Source organism: Onychomys torridus, chromosome 1 (genome assembly GCF_903995425.1).
Source record: "Onychomys torridus chromosome 1, mOncTor1.1, whole genome shotgun sequence".
NCBI lineage: Eukaryota > Metazoa > Chordata > Mammalia > Rodentia > Cricetidae > Onychomys > Onychomys torridus.
Window position 1 is genome coordinate 17,709,973 of NC_050443.1, and position 24,399 is coordinate 17,734,371.

At 53.9% G+C, this 24,399-nt stretch overlaps 1 protein-coding gene across 2 annotated transcripts; it reads right to left on the bottom strand.

Annotated features, from left to right (window-relative positions):
• On the bottom strand, window positions 1-23,548 carry Lrrc4b (leucine rich repeat containing 4B). Of its 2 annotated transcripts, none has more exons than XM_036180599.1 (3): window positions 23,402-23,548; window positions 19,442-19,779; window positions 1-2,326 (listed from the first exon to the last, which is right to left on the bottom strand). In XM_036180599.1, the coding sequence occupies exons 2-3, from the start codon at window positions 19,742-19,744 to the stop codon at window positions 500-502; spliced, it is 2,130 nt and encodes a 709-aa protein (XP_036036492.1). In that variant the 5' UTR covers window positions 19,745-19,779; window positions 23,402-23,548; the 3' UTR covers window positions 1-499. The 2 variants fall into 2 exon arrangements, with proteins under 2 accessions (XP_036036492.1, XP_036036484.1); XM_036180591.1 differs by lacking the exon at window positions 23,402-23,548 and adding an exon at window positions 22,015-22,579 and having other exon boundaries at window positions 26-2,326.
• Window positions 23,549-24,399: the final 851 nt, after the last annotated feature.

A 24,399-nucleotide genomic window follows, 5' to 3' on the forward strand; every position in this document is an offset into this window, starting at 1 on the left:
TTTTTGTTTTTTGTTTTTTTTTTTTTTTTTTTTTTTTTTTAAAGTAATTACAGAGCAGGTAGTGATTGACGCAAACCTCCCTTCAGTATCAAAAGAGTCTGTGGGGCGGGTGGGGCCGGCCAGGGCCGCGAGTGGAGCTCGCTGTTGGGGACATTGTCGGAGTTGCCCCCTGGGCTCTGGTGAAGTTGTCTGTCTCTTGTGTTTTGAGGGTGGAGGAGTAGGAGGGAAGGACAGGCGTCAAACTGCAAAGAAAGAAAGAAAAAAGAAAGAGCCATAAAAGGAGAGTTGGAATGAGGGGAAAGGGTACCCCTCGAAGAAGCTCCTCTCCCCTGGAAGGTGGCGGGCAGGGCAGGTGGGCAGAGGATACGGCAAGGTGGAGGGCTGGGCCACCTCTCCTGATCTCCATGTCCTTTCCTGTTGCAGGATGTCGGGCGCCGCCGGGCAGCGCGGCAAGCAGGAGCATCCCCGGCCGATGTCCTGCATCCCTGCGCGCCCAGGTTTAGATTTGTGTCTCTTGCACGTTCTCCTTGGAGCCGCTCTTGAAGAGCAGAGGTTCGTGGATGGAGTTGAGGCCGGGGCCCTTGGCCCCGCACCCGCCTCCTGGATTGCCGCCATAGTGTGCCTTGAAGGCGGCCGCCACGTAGTGGTGATGGTTGAGGTGGTCTCGCTCCAGCGCCGGAAGGGCCAGGTGGCTGTCCCCGCCCACCCCCGCGCCACCGGCCACAGCGGCGGCCGCGGCCACCGACACAGCGGAGGCAGCGGGAAGTTCGTCCTCCACATTGATGATCTCCACAGTGCGCGTGGGCCCGTGGTGCTTGTGCAGCTGGTGCTGCTTGCGCAGCTTGTAGAAGGCCACCAGCATCACAGCAGCCATGAAGGTGATGGCCACGAAGCAGCCGATGATTATTTTGGTGGTCTTCATGACGTCGTCCAGGTCCTTAAGCGCGTTCTCCGTCACGTCCGTGATGGGCACCGTGAACGCCTTCTCCGTGGGCCGCGAGGAGCGTGGGGCCGGCGCCGTGGTGGACGCAGAGGCCGGGGCTGCGGCATCAGGCCGGCCACCGCCCCATGCACCATCGGTCGTGGGCCCTGGGGGCTCCTTTTCCGTACCCCGGGGCTGCTGCGACTCCTCACCAGGCTGTGTCTCCAGCGTTTCCACGGTCACCGTGGTGAAGTAGGTGTAGCCGCCCGCGCCCCCTGCACCGCCCCCACCCCCAGGGCCCCCGCCCCCAGCCCCCCCTGCGGCCACGGGGTCCACAGCCGACACATTAAGCGTGGCCGAGGCAGTGGTGTTGCCGGCCGAGTTTGTCACCATGCACGTGTATTGGCCCGTGTCTTGCACGGTGACATTGGTGAAGTTGAGCGTGCCATCGTGCAGGACTGAGATGCGCACGCGGTAGGAACCATGCGTCATGAGCGTGCCATTAGGTGTCAGCCAGTTGACAGAGGTCATGGATGTGCCTGTGCGACACTTGAGCTCGGCCGCCATACCCTCGGTAACATTGAGGTCTGTTGGTGGCTCCACGATGACCGGGGCGTAGCAGGTGAAGTGTGACTGGTCCAGCTCACCGATGTAGCGGCCCTTGAGGCCAGCGGGCGCGTGGCAGCGTGCGCAGCATGTGGTGTTGCTGGGCACTGTTTCCTTTAGCCACCAGCTGAGCCACAGCACATCACAGTTGCAGTGCCAGGGGTTGTGGTTTAGGTGGACGCGCTCTAGGCGGTGCAGGGGCGTGAAAAGGTCGTGTGGCAGCGACATCAGGTTGTTGTGGGACAGGTTTAGTTCCTCCAGCGACTTGAGGTCGTCAAAGGCATTCCGCTCGATGGTGGCCACTTGGGCATGCATCAGCCACAGCTTGCGCAGGCTGGTGAGGCCCTGGAAAGAGCCGGGGCGAATTAGGTCCAGCCGGTTCCCTGACAGCTCCAACTCCTCCAGGCGCACAAGCGCTGTGAGGTTGGGGATGTCCTTTAGGTTGCACATGCCCAGATTGAGGTAGCGCAGGTTCACCAGACCCTCGAAAGCCGCCTCCGATATGTACTCCAGCCGCTTGAGCTCGCCCAGGTCCAGGCGGCGCAGTGAGGGCACGCGGTTGAAGGCATAGGATGGGATGCTTTCGATGGGGTTGTTACGCAGCCACAGCTCCCGGAGCTTGGACAAGTACTCGAAGGCCTGTGTGGGCACCGTGGTCAGCCGGTTGTCGAAGAGTTCCAGTGTGTTGAGACTAGGCAGCCCATTGAATGCGCCCACCTCAATCTTGCGCACCAGGTTCTTGCTCAGCTGCAGGATCTCCAGGTGCCTGAGGTGCTTGAATGTGTCTGTGCGGATCACCTGCGGGGAGACTAGCGTCAGTGCATCTGACAAGCCTGGGAGCTGCAGGACTTCCAGTTCACAGCAGGAGGATGAGACTCAGTGGTCAGTATGTGGTGCTAAGGACAAGGCCCAGGGCCTCGGAGAGGCCTCTTTGACTGAGCCACTGAAGAGCCCTCACCGAGGACTTTAAGTAGGTGACCTACACGGAGCCACGCCTCAGCCCCTTATTGGGGGACTCTAGGCAGGCGGGTGCTCTGTCAGTGAGCCATGTCCAGCCCCTCACTGGGGGAGTCTAGGCAGGTCTTCTACCATTAACCTTCATCTCCAGCTGTCTTTTTACCTTTCCTTTGGAGACAGGGTCTCATTAAGTTCCTGAGACTGGCCTCAAACTTGATCTTGGTACTTCAGGCTTCCGACTAACTGGGAAGTCGAGCCTTTGCCTCCATGCCTGACTCACTCATGCTTCTTCTGCCCCATGATGCTTTCCACACACGCCTGCCACTCACCCTCCAACAGCCCTATAATTTCTCTGCTTCCAAAAGGAGGAGAGGAGGCTCTCCACATGGCTTTCTGGGTGCTGAGCTGGGTGGGCCTGCCTCCCTCTTGCTGTCTGTTTTTATGGACAGATACAGAAATCGAGGCTGTGGAGGGAATGAACAGCACAGTCCTCCCCTAGCACTGCCTCCCCTTTCTGACTGTGGGACCTGTCACCTGACCATTGTCCAGGGTCAAATCCCTCAGGAGAGGAAGGGGGCAGAGGCAGTTAGCTGAGAAGAGACCGTGCACATGCCTTAGGCTGTTGGAGTTCTTTGAGCTCTGACTTCTCCTCACCTCAGGATCCTCACAATGGATCGGAGAGCACTCCCTCCTGGGGAGTGGAACCCTGACCTACTAACCCAAAGCCTTCATTAGCACGCCACCTGCAGAAGACAGCTCAAGGGCATCAACCCTGAAGCCCGACCCCCACCCTCAGTGTTTCCACTCTCTATGTCCCCTCCTCTCCATCCCTATCCCCAGCTCCACCCCCCCAGCATTCCCCCACCATACCCTGCAAAGGTGTTTAGACCCACACACAGACTGTCACTTCCCAAACTCACAGCTTTGCGACAGTATTCTCCTACCCCAACAAGCTGCACACCTACATGACAGGGACAGTGATGTCCCAAACAAACTTAAAAAAAAAAAAAAATTGAGACAGGGTCTCATGTAGCCTAGGCTGGCCTTGAATTCACAGGATGTGATAACTTGAATTCCAAATCCTCCTGCCTCCACTTACCTGGTAGTATTACTGGATGTAGAGGTTACAGGCATTCATCAACATGTGATTTATGCAGGGCTGGGGCTGGAGCCCTGGACTTTCTGCATGAGGAGCAGGCACTCTATCACCTGCATCCTAGCCAAGATCCCCTGAAGAGCCACGGCCCTGGCTTCCAGCAGCCCATTGCCATCTTCTTCCTCCTTCTTTTGTGCTCTCTCTCTCTCTCTCTCACATGGCCCAAGAAGCTCCCCGGGACTGCAAACTCACTCCTGCCTCCAAGCCTGTGTCTGTGCTCTTCCTTCAGCCTCCAAGCGCTAGCTACTTCCTCTCATGGTCAACTTCCCAGCCCTTCCATGCCAGGATCAGGGTTGCCTGCTCTGGAGGATGTCCTGGTGTATCCCCCATGGGTGTGAGGTGACCATGTGGTTGTGTCACTCACATTAGCCTGGGCCCTGGGTTTAGAGCACAGGGCTACCCCCTGCAGCAGAGTGAGTTTGTAATCATCCCCTCATGGAACTCCTGTCTGGGACACCCACTCTTTCTTGGTGCTGGGGGACCCATGGCCTGGAGGCTCTCAGATTCATCTGATCACAGAGCCCCAGCCCCAGCTCCTCATTTGTGTTATGTGGGTGCTTTGCCACTGAGCCACAAGCACATTTCACGAGGACAGTGAAAAACCTGGGCACTTTGCTGGTCCATGGAGGTGCTGTGGTTTTAGGGGAAAGTGAGAGCAGAGTGTGGTGACTCACACATAGAATTAGTCCCAGCACTCAGGAGTCTGAGGCAGGAGGATTATTGTGAGTTGAGGTCACCATGGACTATGCAGTGAGAGCAGTCTCACTCTGCCTTCACTCTCGTCCTTAAGAAGAAAACTCAGGGCCTGGAGAGCTGGCTCAGAGGTTAAGAGCACTGGCTGCTCTTCCAGAGGTCCTGAGTTCAATTCCCAGCAACCACATGGTGGTTCACAACCATCTGTAATGAGATCTGGTGACCTCTTCTGGCCTGTAGGGATACGTGTGCACTGTATACATAATAATAAATAAATAAATTTAAAAAGAAGAAGAAGAAGAAGAAGAAGAAGAAAGAAGAAGAAGAAGAAGAAGAAGAAGAAGAAGAAGAAGAAGAAGAAGAAGAAAAGAAGAAGAAGAAAGAAGAAAAGAAGAAGAAGAAGAAGAAGAAGAAGAAGAAGAAGAAGAAGAAGAAGAAGAAGAAGAAGAAGAAGAAAGAAGAAGAAGAAGAAGAAGAAGAAGAAGAAGAAGAAGAAGAAGAAGAAGAAGGAGAGAAGAAGAAGAAGAAGAAAAGAAGAAGGAAGAAGAAGAAGAAGAAGAAGAAGAGGAGGAAGAAAACTCAGCAAGTCCCACTCACTGTGGTAGGTTAAGTGGTTGGAGCCTGGACTGAGATTTCAAGTATCGGGGACAGAGAGAGGGGCTGTGGAGGGAAGAGGCTCCTCAAGGCACATTATCTGGTCCCCTGGACCAAGCCTGGCTGGCACCAAGTCAGAACTGCAAACAGAACAAGCATCTGTAAGCCTTGTTTACCTGTTGATGGGAGTCACCTGTCTTCCTTGTAAGGAAAAATAGCAAGGAAAGGAAAGTCTGGAAAAAAGTATTTAGCCATTCAACACACATCCATTCATACCCTTTTTCCTTCTTTGAAAAGTATTTTGTGTGTAGGAGTGTTTGCCTGCAGGTGTGTATGTGCACCATGTGTGTGGTACCCACAGAGGCCAGAAGAGGGCATTGGGACCCTTGGAACTAGATGCTGGGAACTGAACCCAGGTTCTCTGCAAGGGCAGCAAGTGCTCTTAAGTGTGCAGGCATCTCTCCAGCCTCAATCTCCTTTTTTATGTGTACAAAATTATATAGATGATTAAACTTTAAACTTTCAAGTGTTTTTGTGACTTTGTAGCTCAGGCTGGCCTTGACCTGGAGCCAAGCCTCCTGTTTTGGCCTCCTGAGTAGCCAGGAATACAGGTGTGTGATGGAGTCACCAATCCCAATTAATGTTCAATCAATGATTGGATTGAGAAATGTTAGGAGATTAGTAAAGCCCACATCTGAATGTTCCAGACAATGTGGGTCCAGAGACCAGGAAATAATGAAGCTTGGACCTAATAATACATGTTTAATCCAGTGAGGGGTAGTGAACCTCCCTAGGCTCTCCCAGAGAGGGCCTGGGAGCATGATTCAGTAGTACAGCCCCTGCCTAGAATCCCCTAGCAAGAGGCTGGGATGTGGCTTAGAGGTAAGGCCCTTGTCTGGAATCCCCCGTCAGAAGCTGGGGGTGTGGCTCAGTGGTAGAGTACTTGCATATTATATGTGAGGTTCTGTGTGCAGTGGTCAGATAAAACAGAGTGAGGCCTTGTGATGAGTAATATTGTCAGCTTAACAGGATCTAGATTCACTAGGACACAAGACTCTAGGTACACCTGTCAAGGGGTTTCTAGATTGGGTTCATAGAAGTGGAAGACCCACCCGAGTGTGGAGGGCCCCACCCAGAACATGAGCCAAAATAAGCCCTTCTCCCCTGAAGTTGCTTTTGTCAGATATTCTGATATAACAATGAGAAAAGAAGGGGATGGGATTTAGCTCAGTGGTAGAGTGCTTGCCTAGCAAGCACAGGCCCTGGGTTCGGTCCTCAGCTCCAGGGGGAAAAAATGAGAAAAGAAAGTCACCAATACAGACCCGTGCTAGACTGCACCCAGGTGTGCTGGGGGACTGCCTGCTGATCGTTCAGCATGAGTGACAATGCCAGCCCTCAGTGACCAAATCAGAGCGTGCTGATGCCTGCCATCCCAGTACTTGGGAAGCTGAGGCAGGAGAGTTGCTGTGAGTTCAAGGAAGCAGGATTGTGAGTTTTAGGCAAGGTCATCAAACTTACGATGTAGCCAAGAAAGACCTTGAACTCCTGATCTTCCTATCTCCACCTCCCAAGTGCTGGGATTCCAAGAGAGTGCTACCACACCTGGTTTACTCGGGGCTGGCTGGGGATTGAACTCAGGGCTTCATGAATGCTAGGCAGTCATCACTCCAGGAACTCAGTCCCAACCTTACCCTGAAGTCCCTGCCTTTTGGTAGAAAGCTTAGCTTATTTGCTTTTATTGCAAGTGTGAACTCACAGGAATCACTCCCTGATGTTTGCACCTATCCTTTCTCACCTCCTATGGAGTGGATTTCTTCTCATCCCATCTACCCTCCACTGCTTTAGAATTTATAGAAGGTCTCTTCTCTCTAGTGCGTATCTTAAAACATGAAAGTGGTTTCAATAGGAATGTATCCCATAGGCTCATATATTTGAATCTTGGCCTTAGGGAGTGGTGCTACTTGAGGGATCAGGAGGTGTGGCTTTGTTGAAGGAAGTGTGTCACCTCAGGTGGGCATTGGGGTTTCAAACGCTCAGGCCAGGCCCAGTGTTTCCTTCTCTCTTCCTGCTGACTGGGATGCAGAACTCTCAGCTGCCTCTCCTGCACCATATCTGCCTGCATGCTGCCATGTCCCCCTGCCATGGTAACAATGGACTGTAAGCCAGCCCCAATTAAATGCTTTCCTTTGTAAGAGTTGCTGTGGTCACGGTGTCTCTTCACAGCTATAGAACACTGACTAAGACACACAACCTTTTTCTTAGGTTGTTGTTGTTGTTAGACAGACATCTTATCATGTAGTCTGGGCTGGCTTCTAAGTCTCCTGCCTCAGTCTCTTGAGTGGTGGAATGACATGTTTATACCTCCCTGCAACAACCTTAAATCGGAACAGGCATGCCTTAAGAGCACAGCTATTGATTCCTTTCTTCCCTTCCCAAACAATACAAGGCTGATCCTACTTCTGTATCTAAAGCAAAGAGCCATCCTAAGGGGCCCCAGCAAGGTGAGTGAGTGAGTGTGTGTGTGTGTGTGTGTGTGTGTGTGTGTGTGTGTGTGTGTGTGTGTGTGTGTGATGGCTCTCAGGCTGCAGTTGGAAATCCTGTCATAGGGCTGGTCAGCCACATCCTGTTCCCACCCATACACGAAGGGATACAAGGATCTAAAGAGCAAAGTCAGTTGTCCTGTCTCCTCTCAGAATCAGGACTCAAACTTGCCTTCTTCTGGAGGCCTGGCCACATCTGCTGCTGACCACCCAAGCCAAGGGAGCAAGGCTTAGGGGTGTCCTGTGCTGTGTGAGCTGTAGGGCCTACCTGGCCACACAGTTGCAGGTGCTGATCTCTTCATAAGACTCCTTCCTTTCTTCCCTCCCTCCCTCCCTCCCTCCCTTCTTTCAGCCTTCCTTTCTTCTCCCTTCCTTTTGGCTAGGCTGGCCTTAATCTCCTTAAGTGGCCAAGGATGGCTTGAACTTCAACTCTCCTGTCTCCATCTCCCACATGCTGGGATTACAGGTCTGCCCCATGAAGATCAAACCCAGGGCCTCATATGTAGTAGGCCAGCACTACTATACCAGCTGAGCTACAATGCCAGCCTCCCTCTGCCCTTGACACCTTTTGAGATGGGGTTGCCATACAGCTCCAGTTGCCCTGGAAGCCCAGGCAAGCGCCACCATGCTGGTTTATGGATCTCTGAGGTCTGAATGTCCATGTCGTTCTGGGCCTTGGGGATGGATGTGGACAGGACAGACACAGTCCTGACCTTGCAGAGCCTGTAGCAGGATAATTAACCACCCATTATGGTGTAACTGTGGAGCTCCCAGCCTGCTTGGGTGATGGGCCTCAGTACCCCAACACCATCTGAAACACTCTAGACCAGAAGGTGTAACCTCAGAAGATGTGGATTAAAGTGAATCTTCCCACTTCAAAGGTCCAGATTAGGAGTGGATCTTCCCACTTTAAAATATTTAATTTTTCTGGTTTTGTTTTTGTTTTTTGTTTTTGAGACAGGGTTTCGCTGTATATCCTTGACTGTCCTGGAACTCACTTGTGTAGACCGGGCTGGCCTGGAACTCACAGAGATCTGCCTATCTCTGCCTCCCCAGTGCTGGGATTAAAGGCATGAGCTGCCATTGTTAGTTATTTATATTTAGTGGCGCTCTTACCCCGCGAGGAACATGTCGTGAACACGACAAATCCACAGAAGAGCTGTTTACTAATATAGGATAGAAAGAGACGTGACAGCCTGTGTGAAGCACACACAGTGAGTGAGGAGAGAGGAGAGAGAGGAGAGAGAGGAGAGGGGAGAGGAGGGGAGAGAGGAGAGGAGAGAGAGACCTGTGCAACATGGCGCCGGCTTTTTAAAGAGTGGGCTGCGCATGCGTACAGGACCGCATGTGGCTACTCCACGCATGCGTGTAGATTACATGGCCGCACGCGCTTTACACAACCATGTAAAGCCACAGAGTCCTAGCCACGCGAGATGTTCTGACCTGGAAATGGCTATTTTGAACCGGAAATAACTAGGCTGTCCGCCGGGAAAGCCCAACAGTGTGGACATGTTGTGACTTCCTATCAGCCATGCCAGGCTCAATTTATTTAATATGAAAAAAAAAAATCCCTCACAGTTGTGCCCAGCCATTCCAAGTGTCAAGTTGACAACCAAGATTGGCCGTGACCGTGGCCTTGGGGCACATCCCCATCCATTCAGTCAGTTGTGTTCCTCTAGGGACCCTAACACAATTGACAAACACCATGGCGACCGACTCTTGGAGCAGGGAGCCTTCAATCTCTTGCCCAATATTGCGGTGACACAGGAGACAGGGAGGCCCAGTGTCTGGGGTGACAGACCCCAGCTGGCCACATCCATCCCCTTAGTCCTTTAGCAACATGTGCTGATCCTCGCCTGGCTCCTTGCCAGAGAGAGGACCGAGGGGGTCACTCATGTCGGGGGGCCTGGCCTCCTGAGGGCACTGAGCATGTCTGCGGCAGTCTGTAACCAGTGCTGGAGTGGAGCGAATCACACTGTTCTGCCGGGGCTCTTAAGAAAACAAACTGTCAGGAGATCCTTTATTAAAAATTTAACTGTGGTAGGAAAATGATTAAGTGGACTTTCATCCTAATGCTATTAAGATAAATTGTTTTCATACGTCCTGAATGTAATGCAGCCAGGGAAAAAAGTTGAGCAAGCTTATGAGGGTTATGGTTGTTTTGTTTTTTATGACACAATTTTTTATTTTCAAGTTTAAAAGATACTTGGACAGGAGATATGGCTGACTCAGATAAGTGTTGGCTATGCAAGCTTGATATCCTGAATTTGACCTCCAGAACCCACATAGGAGTCTGGGTGCATGGTATACATCTGAACCCCAACACTGGGAGATGGAGGCAGGCCGATTCCTGGGGCTGGATAGCCAGCCAATGTAGCCTAACAAGTGAGCTTCAGCTAAAAAAGGTGAGGGGCAAGGAAGACACTTGATGCCAACCTCTGGCCTCCATACGCGTGCGCGCACACGCACACACACACACCACATACAACACACACACACACATGCATACACACCCACACCACATACAACACACCACATACAACACACACACACACACACACACACACACCACATACACACACACACACCACATACAACACACACACACACACCACATACAACACACCACATACACACACACACACACACACAACACACACACACACACACATACAACACACCACATACACACCATGCATACACACACACACACACCCCACATACAACACACCCCATACATACACAAAACCACACACGCACACATACCACACCACACACATACACACACACCACACACAACATACCACACACACACAAACATGCACACATACCACACCACACACATACAGACACACCACACACCACACACACACACACACACACACACATGCACACATACCACACACCCACACACACACCCCTCCCCATACATACACAAAACCACACACATACACACACACACACACACAACATACCACACACACACACACATGCACACATACCACACCACACACATACACACACACCACACACAACATACCACACACCTACACACACACACCCACACACACCCCTCCCCATACATACACAAAACCACACACATACACACACACACACAACATACCACACACACACATGCACACATACCACACCACACACACACACACACCACACACCACACACACACACACACACACACATGCACACATACCACACACCCACACACACACCCCTCCCCATACATACAGAAAACCACACACATACACACACACACACAACACACACACACACACACATGCACACATACCACACCACACACATACACACACACCACACACAACATACCACACACCTACACACACACACCCACACACACCCCTCCCCATACATACACAAAACCACACACATACACACACACACACACACAACATACCACACCCACATGCACACATACCACACCCACACACAACAGACACACCACACACACCACACACACACACACACACACACACCACACCCCACCACACACCCCTCCCCATACATACACAAAAACCACACACATACACACACACACACAACATACCACACACACACCCACACATACCACACCACACATACACACACACCACACATACCACACACCTACACACACACACACACACACCCCTCCCCATACATATATAAAACCACACACCTACACACACACACATCAAAAGCAGAGCAGACTAGCTGTTTGCCGGTGGCTTCCATGTTTGTCCCTTGTCCTTGGATAAGGTGCCTTCCTTTTCCTCAGGGACTTCTTCAGTGGCTAGCACATGGCTGAGGCCAGGCATTGGTTTGGCCACTGAGTCCCCCAGGCCAGGACTGGCCTCCCTCCTTCCTTCCTCTGGCCAGGGCCTGGCGTTCCCTTGCACATGAACTAGTGAGTGTGAGGAGCTGTGTTGCTGAGAAAGCTGAGCGCTGACCCCTCCTGACTGCTGTCCGCTCTCCTAGGCTTCTGTGCTCTGGCTGTCCTAAGTAAGGGCTGGCAGGGCTGGCGGCCTCCTCCCTTCCTCTCCTGGGAAAGATGACTCCCAGCCTCCACTTCAATCACAGAGGTGAAGTCTCAGAGCCTTAGTCTGCCCAAGTGAGGACTAGGTGGCCCCGGGGCGCAGAGGCCACAACAGCTCTGCATGTTCAGTGTGATGGCTGTACATGGGGTGATGGGAGAAGATGTGTGGGCCACCATGGCCTTGTTTTACACCATGCTGGTACTGTAAGTGCCACATTCTCTCAGTGAGCGCTCTACCACCCTAGCCACACCTCCACTCCCAAGCCCCCAAACTTTTCAGTAGCTCTGACAGAGGGGCCTGTTATCCTCACTTTGCCCAGGATGAAGTTGAGGTCTGGGTGGTTTCCATAATGTCCCTGAAGCTGCAAGTGAACCGTATATGTCTCTAGATACGGAGACATGGGAACTGATGGGCAGCTGAGCTGTGGGAGGAAGAAGGTGCCTGAGCTCTGAAGGACCTCTTTGTCACAGTGTTTTAGGGTCAGGGCATGGGATGGATAGGGATGGGACTGAGGTCAGAGGAAGGACATGTTGTCTCCCAGTTGTAGTCCCAGCATGCAAGAGGATTATGGGAACTTGCAGGCCAGCCTGGGCTATAGAGTAGAACTCTGCCTCACCACTGCCCTCTGGCAGTACACACTGTGCAGGTTTGAGGCTCTGAGTTCAGACTCCCAGAACCCACACAAAGCTGGACAAGGAAGTGCTCAGACCACTGTGCACTCAGTGCTTACAACAGAGACCTGCCCTAGACCGAGCGGAAAGAGGTCCAAGTGTGCCCCTGACCTTCACACCTGCACTGCAGCCCCTGGCTGCTTATAGGCATGTGCATGAGCACACACACATGCAAGATGCAAGCCCTCTTGAAAATGTGTATTTCCCAGTTGCCAACAAAATGTTCATATTCTCACCACATGCACAAAGAAGATAAACAACTCCCCTCTTTGTCCTCCCTCTCTTGGACATGCGTGCGCATGAGCGTGCCCCCCCCCACACGCCCCTAGGCCAGGTACAGCTGGTGAAATACTTGCCCAGTTGGCAGCAGGTCCAGAGTTGGACTCCCAGAACCCACATCAAAAGCCAGATGTGACGACAGGTGTCTGTCCTTCAGGACGGGGATGCCAGGAGCTCACTACCTGGATAGCCTGGCCTGACAGCTGAGCACCAAGCCAGTGAGAGACCTCCTCACAGGACATGGCTACTTCCTGAGAAATGGTGTCTGAAGCTGTCCTCTGGCCTCCACACATGCATGAACACACACACACACACACACACACACACACACACACACACACACACACGTCAGGGTGGGGCTTGTAGCTTAGCTGGTGGAGAGTTCAAGGAGCATGCACCACATAAACTACGTGTGGTGGCACTTTCCTGTGTCATCTAGCCTTGGGGAGGTGGAGGCAGGAGGATCAGGAGTTCAAGGCCATCTTCTACAATGCAGTGAGTTCAAGGCCGGCCTTCGATAAATGAGACCTTACCTCAAATAAGAAAAAGCAAAAAACCAAAACCAAAAACCAAAAACCCTGAGCCAGCAAACAGCTCAGTTGAAGAAGGCAGGTGTGTGGCCCTTCCCCAAGCTCCTCAGACGGGTGGGCGGGAAGGAGGTGGCCATCCAGGTGCAAACTTTAGCCTCAGCCTCCTTATCTATAGCAGGGGCTCTACTGCTCACCTCTACCCCACCCACTTTTTACATTTTATTTTGAGAAATATCTTTAAAAAGTCTCCCAGGCTGCCTCAGCCTCCTGAGTCGCGGTGAAGCCAGGCCTCTGCTACCTTTGCATCTGCTACTTCTGTTCACTTGTCCTGATTACAGAAAGTATCGAAGGCCTTCCATAGACAAATATTTAGAAAACAAAACTTCATTGGCGAAGTTAAATTCCACAAAGAGCTACCTTGTGAGAGAAGCATGGGTAGTATCTTTGTGTATTCCTTGCGAAATGTTTCTTTAAAAGATTTATTTATAGCTGGGTGGTGGTGGCGCATGCAGAGGCAGGCGGATCTCTGTGAGTTCGAGGCCAGCCTGGTCTCTAGAGGGAGTTTCAGGACAGCCAGAGCTACACAGAGAAACCCTGTCTCAAAAAACAAGAGCAAAAGAAAAGAAAAGATGTATTTATTATTAGGTGTGTGGTTTTTGCCTGGGTGTATGTATGTACATCACATGTTTAGTGCCCACAAAGGCAAGAAGAGGTTTTCAAATCCCCATGGAATTGGAGTTTCATGTGGTTGTGAGCTGCTGTGTGGGTGCTGGGTCCTGAACCTGGGTCCTCTGCAAGAACAACCCTTTAAATTTTTTTTAACTAAAATTTTTTTATGGGGGCTGGAGAGATGAGTCAGTGGTTAAGAGCACAGACTGCTCTTCCAGAGGACCCAGGTTCAATTCCCAGCACCCACATGGCAGCTCACAACAATGTATAATTTCAGTTCCAGGGGATCTAACACCCTCACACAGATATGAATGTAGGTAAAATACTAATGGATATAAAATAAAAATTTTTATGCATATATGTGTTTTGCCTACATATATGTATTTGTACCATGTGTGCCTGATGCCCTCAGAGGTCAGAAAAGGACATCAAAGTTGGGAGGTTGTCAGACACTATATGGGTGCTGGGAACTGAACCCAAGTCAGTGTTCCCAACAGCTGGTCCATGTCTCCAACCCCACTCCTTGTGAAGTTTTAAAATATTAACACTATGGGATCATTTGTTGTTCCTCCTTGTATTTTTTGAGAGCTCAGTAATATTGAGATAGAGTCTCACTATGAAGCCCACATTAGCCTTAAACTCCTGGCAAACCTCCTGCCTCAACATTCTGAATGCTGGGGTGTCAGTTATGTAGCCCACACCTTGCTAACCATTTGGTGTCATATATGGGGCATTTGAAGTGTCCCATGAACTTCTTTAAAAACTCATTGTAAATAACCTATGTGGAATCTACAGAGGGAGTGTGGGGAAATCCCACCCCCCAGCTACAGCTGTGCAGTATCCAAGGTGGGAGCATGGGATAGCAGTGTGGGATGCTAGGCCATCTTCACAGGGAAGTCTTTGAACCTTGTCTTCCTTCCAGTGGTGGGTGGGGAGGAATGCACCACAGCCTCTGTAGTGATGGTGGCACTTTGCTAAGTTAGGTGTACACATAGCCTAAGAGCAGCAATTCCCCCAGAAATACATCTGCAGGGCCCAGGAGAGTGAATGCACGCACAAGGACTAAGCTCAGTGCCCAGCACTTGCATGAAGAACTAGGTGTGTGGCTAACAATAGTGATCTCAGCACAGCGAAATGGAGACGGGTGGATCCTTGGGGCTGGCTGGGTAGCTAGCCTAGCTGATTTGATGAGTTCCAGGACCATGAGGATCCTGTCTCAAAAGTGAGGTAGACAGATCCCGGTGAATAACACCCAGGGTGGGACTCTGACCACACAGACAGACAGACAGACAGACAGACACACACACACACACACACACACACACACTCACACACCAACATGCATGCAAGCACACAAACTGAGAAGAGAAGAGACTCCCACAGGAGTCCCCAAGTGTGATTTTGTAGCAAGGGAGTGGGTAGGTGGGCCAGCAAGGGGTCCTGAAGCAGTTAGGGTGATGGGAGAGACGCCATGGCTGAGGGAACATGGGACAAAGAACCAGCTCCACAGTAGTTTTATTTGCATAAACTAAACAGACACAATGCATGCATTGCATACACACAGACACACGCGCGCACACACCCACACATGCACACCCACACACATGTACGCGGTGGCAGGAAGGCAGAGACCACCATGAACATCTGAGGGTGGTTGTGGGCCAGGGGGAGATGGGGATGGGTTAGGGAGGAAGGATGTTGTGGTAAGGAGCCCAGCCAGGTGGAGCAGCTTCCAGAGAAGATGAGGGAATGGAGGGGTAGCTGTCCAACATCTGCTTCCCACACTCCAACTTCTCCAGGGCCTGGTGATCTGTCAGTGGGCCAGAGTAGGCCTGGGGCTGCAAGTTGTGTTAGGTTGTGAGGTCCAGACTAGCCGGACAACTGGGGAGCACCGGGGAACTGCCGATTTAAGAAAAAGGAAATACAGGTTGGGGATGTAGCTCAGTGGTAGAGCGTTCGCCTAGTAAGCACAAGGCCCTGGGTTCGAACCTCAGCTCAAAAAAAAAAAAAAAAAAAAAAAAAAAAGGAAAAGGAAATGCTCCACCCTCAGCACCACATACCAACCAAAAACAAAATCAAGTGAGAAGAGCCACTCACTGCCCTGCCCTGTGGTGGAGGCTTTCCCTGCCACCCACCCACACAACCGCAGAGGTCACGTTTTGGAGGGAACCCTGTCAGTATCCTTAGAGTCCCTCCAGTGCCCAGTGTGGTTCTTTCTCTCGGCCCCCACTAAGCAGAGTACTCCCAGGCTAAGTGGCAGCAGGTGCTGGGACTCTCAACCATGCAGGTTCTCACGGGAGAGCACTGTGGGCACAGGGACCCTGCTCAGTAGAGGGCAGAGTTCTGGGTCCAGCCTCCACCTGCCCTCAGATGTCTGCTGAGTGCCTACTGCTCACAGCTGAGGAGGCGGCAGGGAATGGCAGAAGTGCATCTGGGACTTGTGAAGGCAGGTGATTAGCCAAGGGTGTGTGTGTGTGTGTGTGTGTGTGTGTGTGTGTGTGTGTGTGTGTGGTCTCCAAGGATGGTCTGTTGAGAATGTGTGTTCAAGTGTGCAAATGCACGCCTGTGTGCACAGGGCTAGGGTGTGATCAAATGACACCCCTGGGTAGTGCTTCTCTGATCTTGAACTCTGACCCAGCGTGCACACGTCTAGGAACAGACTAGAAGGGCTGAGTCTGGAGCAACGGGGAGATGTGGCACGGACGTCTCCACTTGCAACTGAGCAGTGAGTCTTTCTTCTTTCGTGCTTGCTGTCACCGCCCTGAGACCCAAAAGCAAGGTGAGCAAAAGCACTCCTGGCTGGAGCCATATGCCCACCTGCCCAGCCTCTCTGCTGATGTTTGTAATGAGTATAATAACCCCAGAGCTTGGGCACTCAGCCATTTAACTAGTCTCTTCTTGATGACAGGAATACTATGCTTTCAACAAACCGCACTAGGCACTAGGCCTCTTGGTTTATGCATTTAGTCTCAGCACTTTGGAGACAGAGTTCAAGGCCAGCTTGGGACATATACTGAGATTCTATCTCAAAAACAATAAACCAAGCCAAATCTAGTGGCACAGGCCTGGCATCTCAGGTCCTCAAATAGGCAAGAGGCAGGGAGATGACAAGCCTACAGGGTGCCTGGGTTATAGAGTAGGTTCAAGGCCAGCCTGGGCAACTGAGTGAAAACCTGTCTCAAAACAAAAAGTGGAAAGAGGGCTGGGACATGGCCAGTGGTAGAGCCCCTTCCTAGAACACCCCCCTGCCCCCGTGTGTTTGGGGTGGCTGTGGCTTAGCGGTAGAACACCTGCCTGGCATGTTGGAGGCCTTGAGTTCCCTTCCCAATACTGCAAAACAAAAGCCCAGCAATGACAGCTGAGAAAACGCTCCTGGCTGCACCACGAGGTGCCAAAACCCAACCCCAGGACAGCATTAAACACTGTGGCTCTGGATTCTGGAAAGAAAGCAGGCTGAGGCCACCATGGCTGAGGGAAAAAGTGATTGATGCACACGTAGGAGGTGCAGCATTCGAGCTCCAGCATCAATGGAAAAGCCAGGCATGGTGGTGCACGGCTGTAACCCCAGTGCTGGGAAGGAAGACAGGAGGATCCCTGAGGCTTGCTGGCCAGTCAGCCTAGTGATCTGTGCCCTCCAGTTCAGAGAGAGACCCTCCTCCAAAAGAGGGTGGAGCGTGATCATGAAAGACACCTGACATCTACCTGTGGCTTCCACCTGCACGTAAACACCACACACACACACACACACACACACACACACACACACACACACACACACACACACACACACACACACACACACACACACACAAGCAAAGGGCCCTCCTGCTAGGCAGGACCCTGAGTGTACACATGCTGGGTCGTCGGCTTGGGAACTCCAGATGGGAAGGAGAGCTATCTGAGCCTGTGGGCCTGTGAGTAGCTTCTGTCTCTGCGTGTTTATCTAAGTGTATTTTCTAGTTTTCCTGAATTAATTTGTATTCATTCTGTAATAAATAATTAAAAGATGCATTTACATAAGCCCAGAAAGGTATGAAAACAAATGTAAACAGGAGTTATTTATATCTGGGTGGTGGGATGTGATGATTTTTTTTAAAAAACATGGATAATTAAAACCATGATTTTTTTTTCTTTTGTTGTGTGCTGGTTCGTTGGTTGGATTTGACATATGGTCTCTCTGTGGCCCAGGCTGGTCTGGAACTCACTATGTAGCTCAGGGTGGCTTTCATGGTTATCCTCCTAGGATGGATGCTAGGTGCACAGCGCCATGCCAAGCCAGCATTACATCGCTTGCTCCTGCCTCCTGGAAGGCGGGTCCTTGAGGGGGACTAGACTCACGGCTCTGGATCTCAGCTTTCATGGAAGACCAGTAACTTCTACAATGGAATGCAGAGCCCCTAAATGGTGACAAATGAGAATGTTCTGATTTCTATTGTGATACTTCAACCTTTGATGATGTCCATGTTGTGGCAAAGGGTCTTCCCTTAGTGAGGGGCATAGACAGCCCAGCAGAGGCTGCAGCTGCAGGGATGTGGGTGCAGACTTACAGCCAACTAGCAGAAATGGTGATTTATGGACTGTTCAAGGAGGCAGCTGGTGAGGTGGGCTTGGAGAGACAGAGATAGCCCCAGGTGCCCTGGGTGGTGGCACTGGGTCTCAAGTTTCTCTGGTTCACCTAGCCTTGCTTCCCAGCCACTTAGAAAGCCCCCCCCCCCCCCCGCTTCCATTCTTCCCAGAGTCTAGCTCTCCAGGAGAGTTATGTGGGACACTGACCCCTCTGCTGAGGACTGGGGGGGGGGGTGTCTAGGACCTTCTGTGAGGGTGCCCTCCTCTCTCTCATCTGTATGAAATGGGTACAAAGCAGTCTGCATGAGGATTTGGAATTGACTAGATGCTTTTAAAATGGTGGCCTTCAGCCAAGTATGATGGTTCATAACTGTAATCCTAGCACACAGGAGACTGAAGCAAGAGAGTCACTGTGAGTTTGGGACAATCTGGGCTACAGAGCAGGTGTAAGGTCAGCCTGAGCTATGGAAAGACTTCCAAACCAGTTGGAGGTGCAGAGTGAGACCCTGACCTTATCTCAAGCAAGCAAGCAAGCAAATAAGAAAAGCAAAACAAACCCCAAGAAACAGGCAACAACAAAGGGCTCACTCTGGTGAGCCGGGCATCCGAGAAGGCTGCAGATGTTTGGAAGGAGGCGGCCAGGGCGCTGGAGCCCTCTGCAGCACTTGGGATAGCTCCACCTCAACCTCAGGTCCCAATGTCACCCCACAGGGGTGGGAGGCAGGCAGCGCCCAACAGTCCCCTCGGCCACCAGCACAGACCTAGCCCCAGCGTATGGGGCAGCTGAGTACCAAAGAAAGACAGCTAAAGTCATCCGCAGACCCTACTAACTCCTATGCCAGTGCCAGCCCTATACCCTCGGCCCCTGGGTCCCCATCATTCGTCCAGCTAGCTCCCCAGGACCAGAATGAAAAAGGTATTGAATCTTGCTGGGAGATGCCATCTCGGGCCAACAACAGCAAGGGTGAGGTGGAAGAGCCTCTCCAGACCACCTCAAGGCACCCTGTCCTGTGGTGTGAGGGCGTGGCAGACACCCCAGGAAAACGCACACAGGCTGGAAATACATCGCAAGGGTGGGCAGGACAACACGAGGAGCTGATGCGCAGGCGCCAAGAACTCCGGGATGAGAGGGATGGGAAGGCAGGCAGAGGCTTACATCCTTTGTGCTCTGACCCACCGGCCAACCAGCGACGGAGGCGGGCTCACCTGGATGCTGTTCTCTTGCAGGTTCAGGTAGCGGGTGTTGACAGGGATGCTGGCAGGCACCTCGGCCAGCTCCCTCCGCGTGCAGATCACCCGGCTGGCCTGGTTGCTGCAGGAGCAGGCTGCTGGGCAGGAGGTGGCTGGCGGGGAGCCTCCTCCAGCGGCTGAGGTCACAGCCACACCGCCCCCGCCGGCCCCCAGGGGTGGGGAGAAGAGCCACAGGAGCAGGAGTGCCCCGTGGGGCCAGGACATCCTACCAGGAGGCAGCAGGGGGCACGTGGAGCCACGGGTGTGGGCTTGCGCCATCCTCAATGTTCACACTCTGAGGGCACGCTGGGGGGCTGTGGGAGGAGAGATGGTGGTGGTCAGTAAGCGTCAGGGACTCAGGTTGCCTTGATTCACCCGCGAAACTCTGCCAGAAGCCCTCACCCCTGCTCAGAACCAAAGGTTTAGGGACCTGGCCTGCCTGTTCGGGGCTCATCTTCTCCTGGGCCATTCTGCAGAAAGGATAACTGAGGCCGAGAGAGGACATTTGCGCCCAAGGTCACTTGGTCAGTAAATAACAAAGTCAGCTAGATTCAAACTTAGGTGTTACCAAGCCTGGGGATGCAGGGCTGCCTTCTCAGAGGCTCAGGATGCAGAGGCAGGAACACTGAAAGTTCCAGGCTAGCTTGGGCAATGAGACCTTGCTCAAAACTAAAAAGGCAACATGTGGCTGAGTGGTGGAGCCCATTCCCAGTGTGTGCAAGGACCTTGGCTCCATCTCCAAGGCTCTAAAAAAATTAAACGGTGTCTTTGCATTGATTTCAGTTCGACAGGTAAGTTTGGAGAGATGGAGGGACAGACAGACAGTGAGGCAAAGACTGCCAGGGTGAAGCACAAAGCTAACCAACTCCCATCACACCCAAGCAGGTCCCCTGGGGTCAGCCTCCACCCCTCCACCCCTTCCCTACATATCTCCTCCTAGGTGTCACAGCACCAGCCTGGATGGGTTTTTATTCCTGAAAAGGTCTGTATCCCCCTCCTTCCTACCCCTGGGTCCCCCCTCCCTCCTCTCAGGCCCTACCCTGTCCTAGACTTGGAGGAGAGGAAATTGAGAGAGGCCAGGAGGTGGTTGGGCTTCTGGGAGAAGGTGGGAGGCTGCAAGGCACCCTCACCCTGTGGCAGCAGAGTTGGAGACCACAGCAGTGCCCCCTGTGCCTCAAGATTGCAGGTGCTCTGCGAGAACGCGGCCTGTGGCCGGATCTGTGCCAGCCACTGGCGCAGGATGGGGGCTGAGGGAGCTGACGGAGTGGGGAGGGGCAGTAGGGACCCCCATGTTTCGGTCTGCAGAATGGGAAGTCGCATCACTGCACCCTTTCAGCCTGTCCCCTGCTTTCTTGAGCCCCAGTTGGGAAGGACTCAGGCTATCCAAATGGCGGGCAGGGAGGGCAGTACCTGCAGCCAGCACAGTGGGCACCCTTCCTATGCCTCAGCCGCTCTGCCTGTGGAAGGCAGAAGCTGCTGGAGTGTGTGCCAGGCCATCTCAAGGCCCACTGGGTGGCAAAGGGGTATTGGCCTCAGGACTCACCAATGTCCCCCTCCACACAGTGTCCCCCGAGTGCTCACACATGTAGAGTCTCCATGAGACAGGAAGGGGGGTCCCCATAAACATGATACCCACCCACTCACACAAACAGCAGGGACAGACACACCCTCGCACATGGCCTCTCCAATCCATGGATACAGGGCTGCCCCCCTCCCCATGCAGGTGCGCATGAGTGCGCGCGCGCGCGCGCGCACACACACACACACACACACACACACACACACACACACACACACTTCTGCAGCCTCCAAGATTTTAACCCAGATAGAAATGTGTGTGCCACTGTGTGTGTGAGGGCAGGAAATGGAGACAGAGACAGAGATGGAGACAGAGATAGGGAGAGACAATGAGAGACAGACCAGGAGGCAGTGACAGAGATGTAAGAGGCATGGGGACAGAGCAGAGATAGGAAAAAAAAAAAAGACAAAGGCAAAAACCAGGACAGAGATAGACAGAGACCATGACAGAGACTGTGTGACAGTGAGGCAGAAACAGAAATGGACGAAAAAAGAGACAAAGATGGAGAGGTGGACCCAGGAACGGAGACAGACAGAAGCAGAGAGGCAGAGGCGTGAGGAGAGACTGAGCTGAGATAGCTGACCGACCGGACACAGACAGAGGCCCCCTGCCTCAGGGCTGGCCACCAGGCCCTGCCACCGCACTGGCCTGTCCCAGCAGGGGCTATGGGGTCTTTGTTCCCACACATGTGGCCAGTGAGTCTTCTCCTCAGTCCGCCCTGGGTCAATGTCCCCACTTCATGAGACTCTGGCGATGGCCAGCCCATACCCTCTAAGCCAAGGATCTGGTGCGGTGCTCACCGAACCCACCATCCCCCAGGCCAGCACCCAGGTCTCCTCCCCCACCAACACTGCCAGTGCACACCCATCAGGGCTTCTGCAGCGGCCCCCTCCTTCCCTCCCGCCTCTCCTGCCTCCATCTCCTTGTCCTTGTCTCCCGGCTCCCAGTGCACACACTGAGGGACACTCACCCTGGTAGCTTGGCTTGCGACGGCCTCCTTTCTGTGCCCCAGGCCCCCCCTCCACATGTCTGCGGTTGCCCAAGCCAGGCCCTGCCACCCCAGCTTCCTACTGCTTCCCGCTGAGCTTGTGCTGGGGGGGGGCGCAGGGGCTTCTTGGGTCTCCCTGCACCCCCCCCCTCGTCTGTCGCCCTTCCCACCCTCTAGGGGAACCCGGCCTTCTTCTCTTGACCACCACACGAGCAAGCCCTTGCCTCCTCCGGTCCTGGGCCCCCACTTCAGTGCCCCCACACCTGCTTCCTTTCTGTCCACTTGAAGACCCAGCTTCTGCCCCTCTCCCCAGCTCCCCAACTCTGTCTTGCCTCGCCGCCGAGGACCACTAGACCCCTTCCTTGTCTGTCTGTCCTCTTCCTCCACTGTCCCCTGTCATTGCCGGAAGCCTGGCTCAGTCAGGTTTCATCTGTCTGTCTGTCTGTCCTGAGGCCTGCCTCGTCCGTGGTCCCTCTCCCAGCTCTGCCTCTCTTCCTTTCTCTGCGATTACAATTTCTAGTCACACGGCAGTGCAGAGCCCAGCTCGCTCCCTCCCCACCCCCTCCCTCCTTCTTTCTCTCCTTCCAGCGGGGAGGGCGCTCCCTCCCTCCTCCTCCCCTCCACCCTCACTCAACTTCCCCCTCCCGGCTAGCTCGGCCAGGGGGTGGCCTCCCCCTCCCCCGCTAATAGAGGATCGCAGGCCCAGTTAGGTCTCCAGGAAGGAGGGCGGAGGGATAGGACGTCTAGGGGAGAGTCTCGGTCATAGATGGGCCAGATAAGGGGAAGTGTAGTTAGAAGGCCCTGGAAGAACAGGTGTGAGGAAGGCCGACAGTGACTGGGGAGGTCCCCGAGCGAGCCGGGGTTCCAGGGAGACTGTGCGAGGACCGCAGCATGGGGCCCGATGCGGGTCAAGGAAAGAGGGTCCTGAGCGTAGGGAGGGGCGGGACGCGCAGTCAGAGAGAGGAAGATCGTTGATGGGGAGTGGGATCTGAGGACTCCTCCCTCTCCAATCACCCCCTCTTGGCTTTCCCATGTTCACTTCCCAAACTCCCCGGTTCTCCCCGGTTGCCACGGCAACCGCTCCTGCCAGGCGCGGTCACCAAGGAAACCCCGTGCCCGCCTCTCCCCCTCCCCATCGCCCGCACGCCCCCCGGCGGCGGGGAGGAGGGCGTGGGGGAGCGGACTCCCGCCCCGGGCCGCAGCCGGGCAGCCAGCTGCGGTCGCCCCGCCTGCGGCGCCGGTCCAGGTCCCGGCCCGCATCCCGGGTCTGCGTCTCCATCCCGTCCAGCCCCATCCTGGATCCGCGTCCCCATCCATCCCGGCCCCAGCCCTGTCCTGCCTCATCCCTGCGCGCCGCGCTCGGACTCACCGCGGGCTCCGGGCTCCCGGCGAGGGGCGGCATGCCCCGCGGGGTCCGCTCGGGGCGCGGGGCCTGGGCCGGGGGCGTCCTCGGGGTCGCGGCTCCGCCCCCGCCCGGCCCGCCGCCCGCCCGCGCTCCGCGCTCGCCGCCTGCCAGCCTGGCCGCCGCCCGCCTCCGCCGCGGCCCCGCCGCTCCCCCCACCCACCCCCCCAGGCCCCGGCCCGGCCCGGCCCCCGCTCGGACGGTGCGGCAGCCGCCGAGAGCAGCCGAGAGTCCCGTGGACGCGAGCGGAATACTGATGCTGGTGGGGAGCGGGGGGAGGAGGAGGAGGAGGAGGAGGGACAAAGGCTCCGTTATCTAATTAACCCGTTGGTTCTGGGCAGTCAGGGAAGGTCGGGGGAAGCGGGGGAGGAAGGTTGGCGGCTGCACTGCCAGGGGAGAGGGGTTTGGACTGTGCCAAGCTAGAGCCTCGTGGCACACACACACACACACACACACACACACACACACACACACACACACACACACAAGCAGCCTCAGCTGCAGAACCAGGCTGGGCTGTGTGGACTCCATGCCGCTGGACCAAGATGTCCCTCCTGCATCCTCAGGGTCCATCCTGGGTTCAGGCACCCATGTATCTGCCTAGGACCCCCACTACCTCATATAGTCACTGATTCGACCCCATTTCAAAATGCTACCCAACCTATGCCAGGCAACTTAGGCCCATGTCACCATCACCCTGTCTTTCAGCTGGGGCCAGCACTCATTCTTGCCACAAAGAAAACTACCCCTGATCCCCCCTATCCTACCCTGCCTCAGCCACAGCCTAACACCCACCTCCTGGTGCCCTCTGCAGAACAAACTGGGAAGCTACATTCTGCTTATTCACTTCATGTATCTCTTCATCTATCCACTCCTCCTTCCATCTGTCCATACATCCATCCATCTACCCATCATGTACCCACCCATCCATCCACTCTTTCATCTGTATCTCCACCATCAACCAT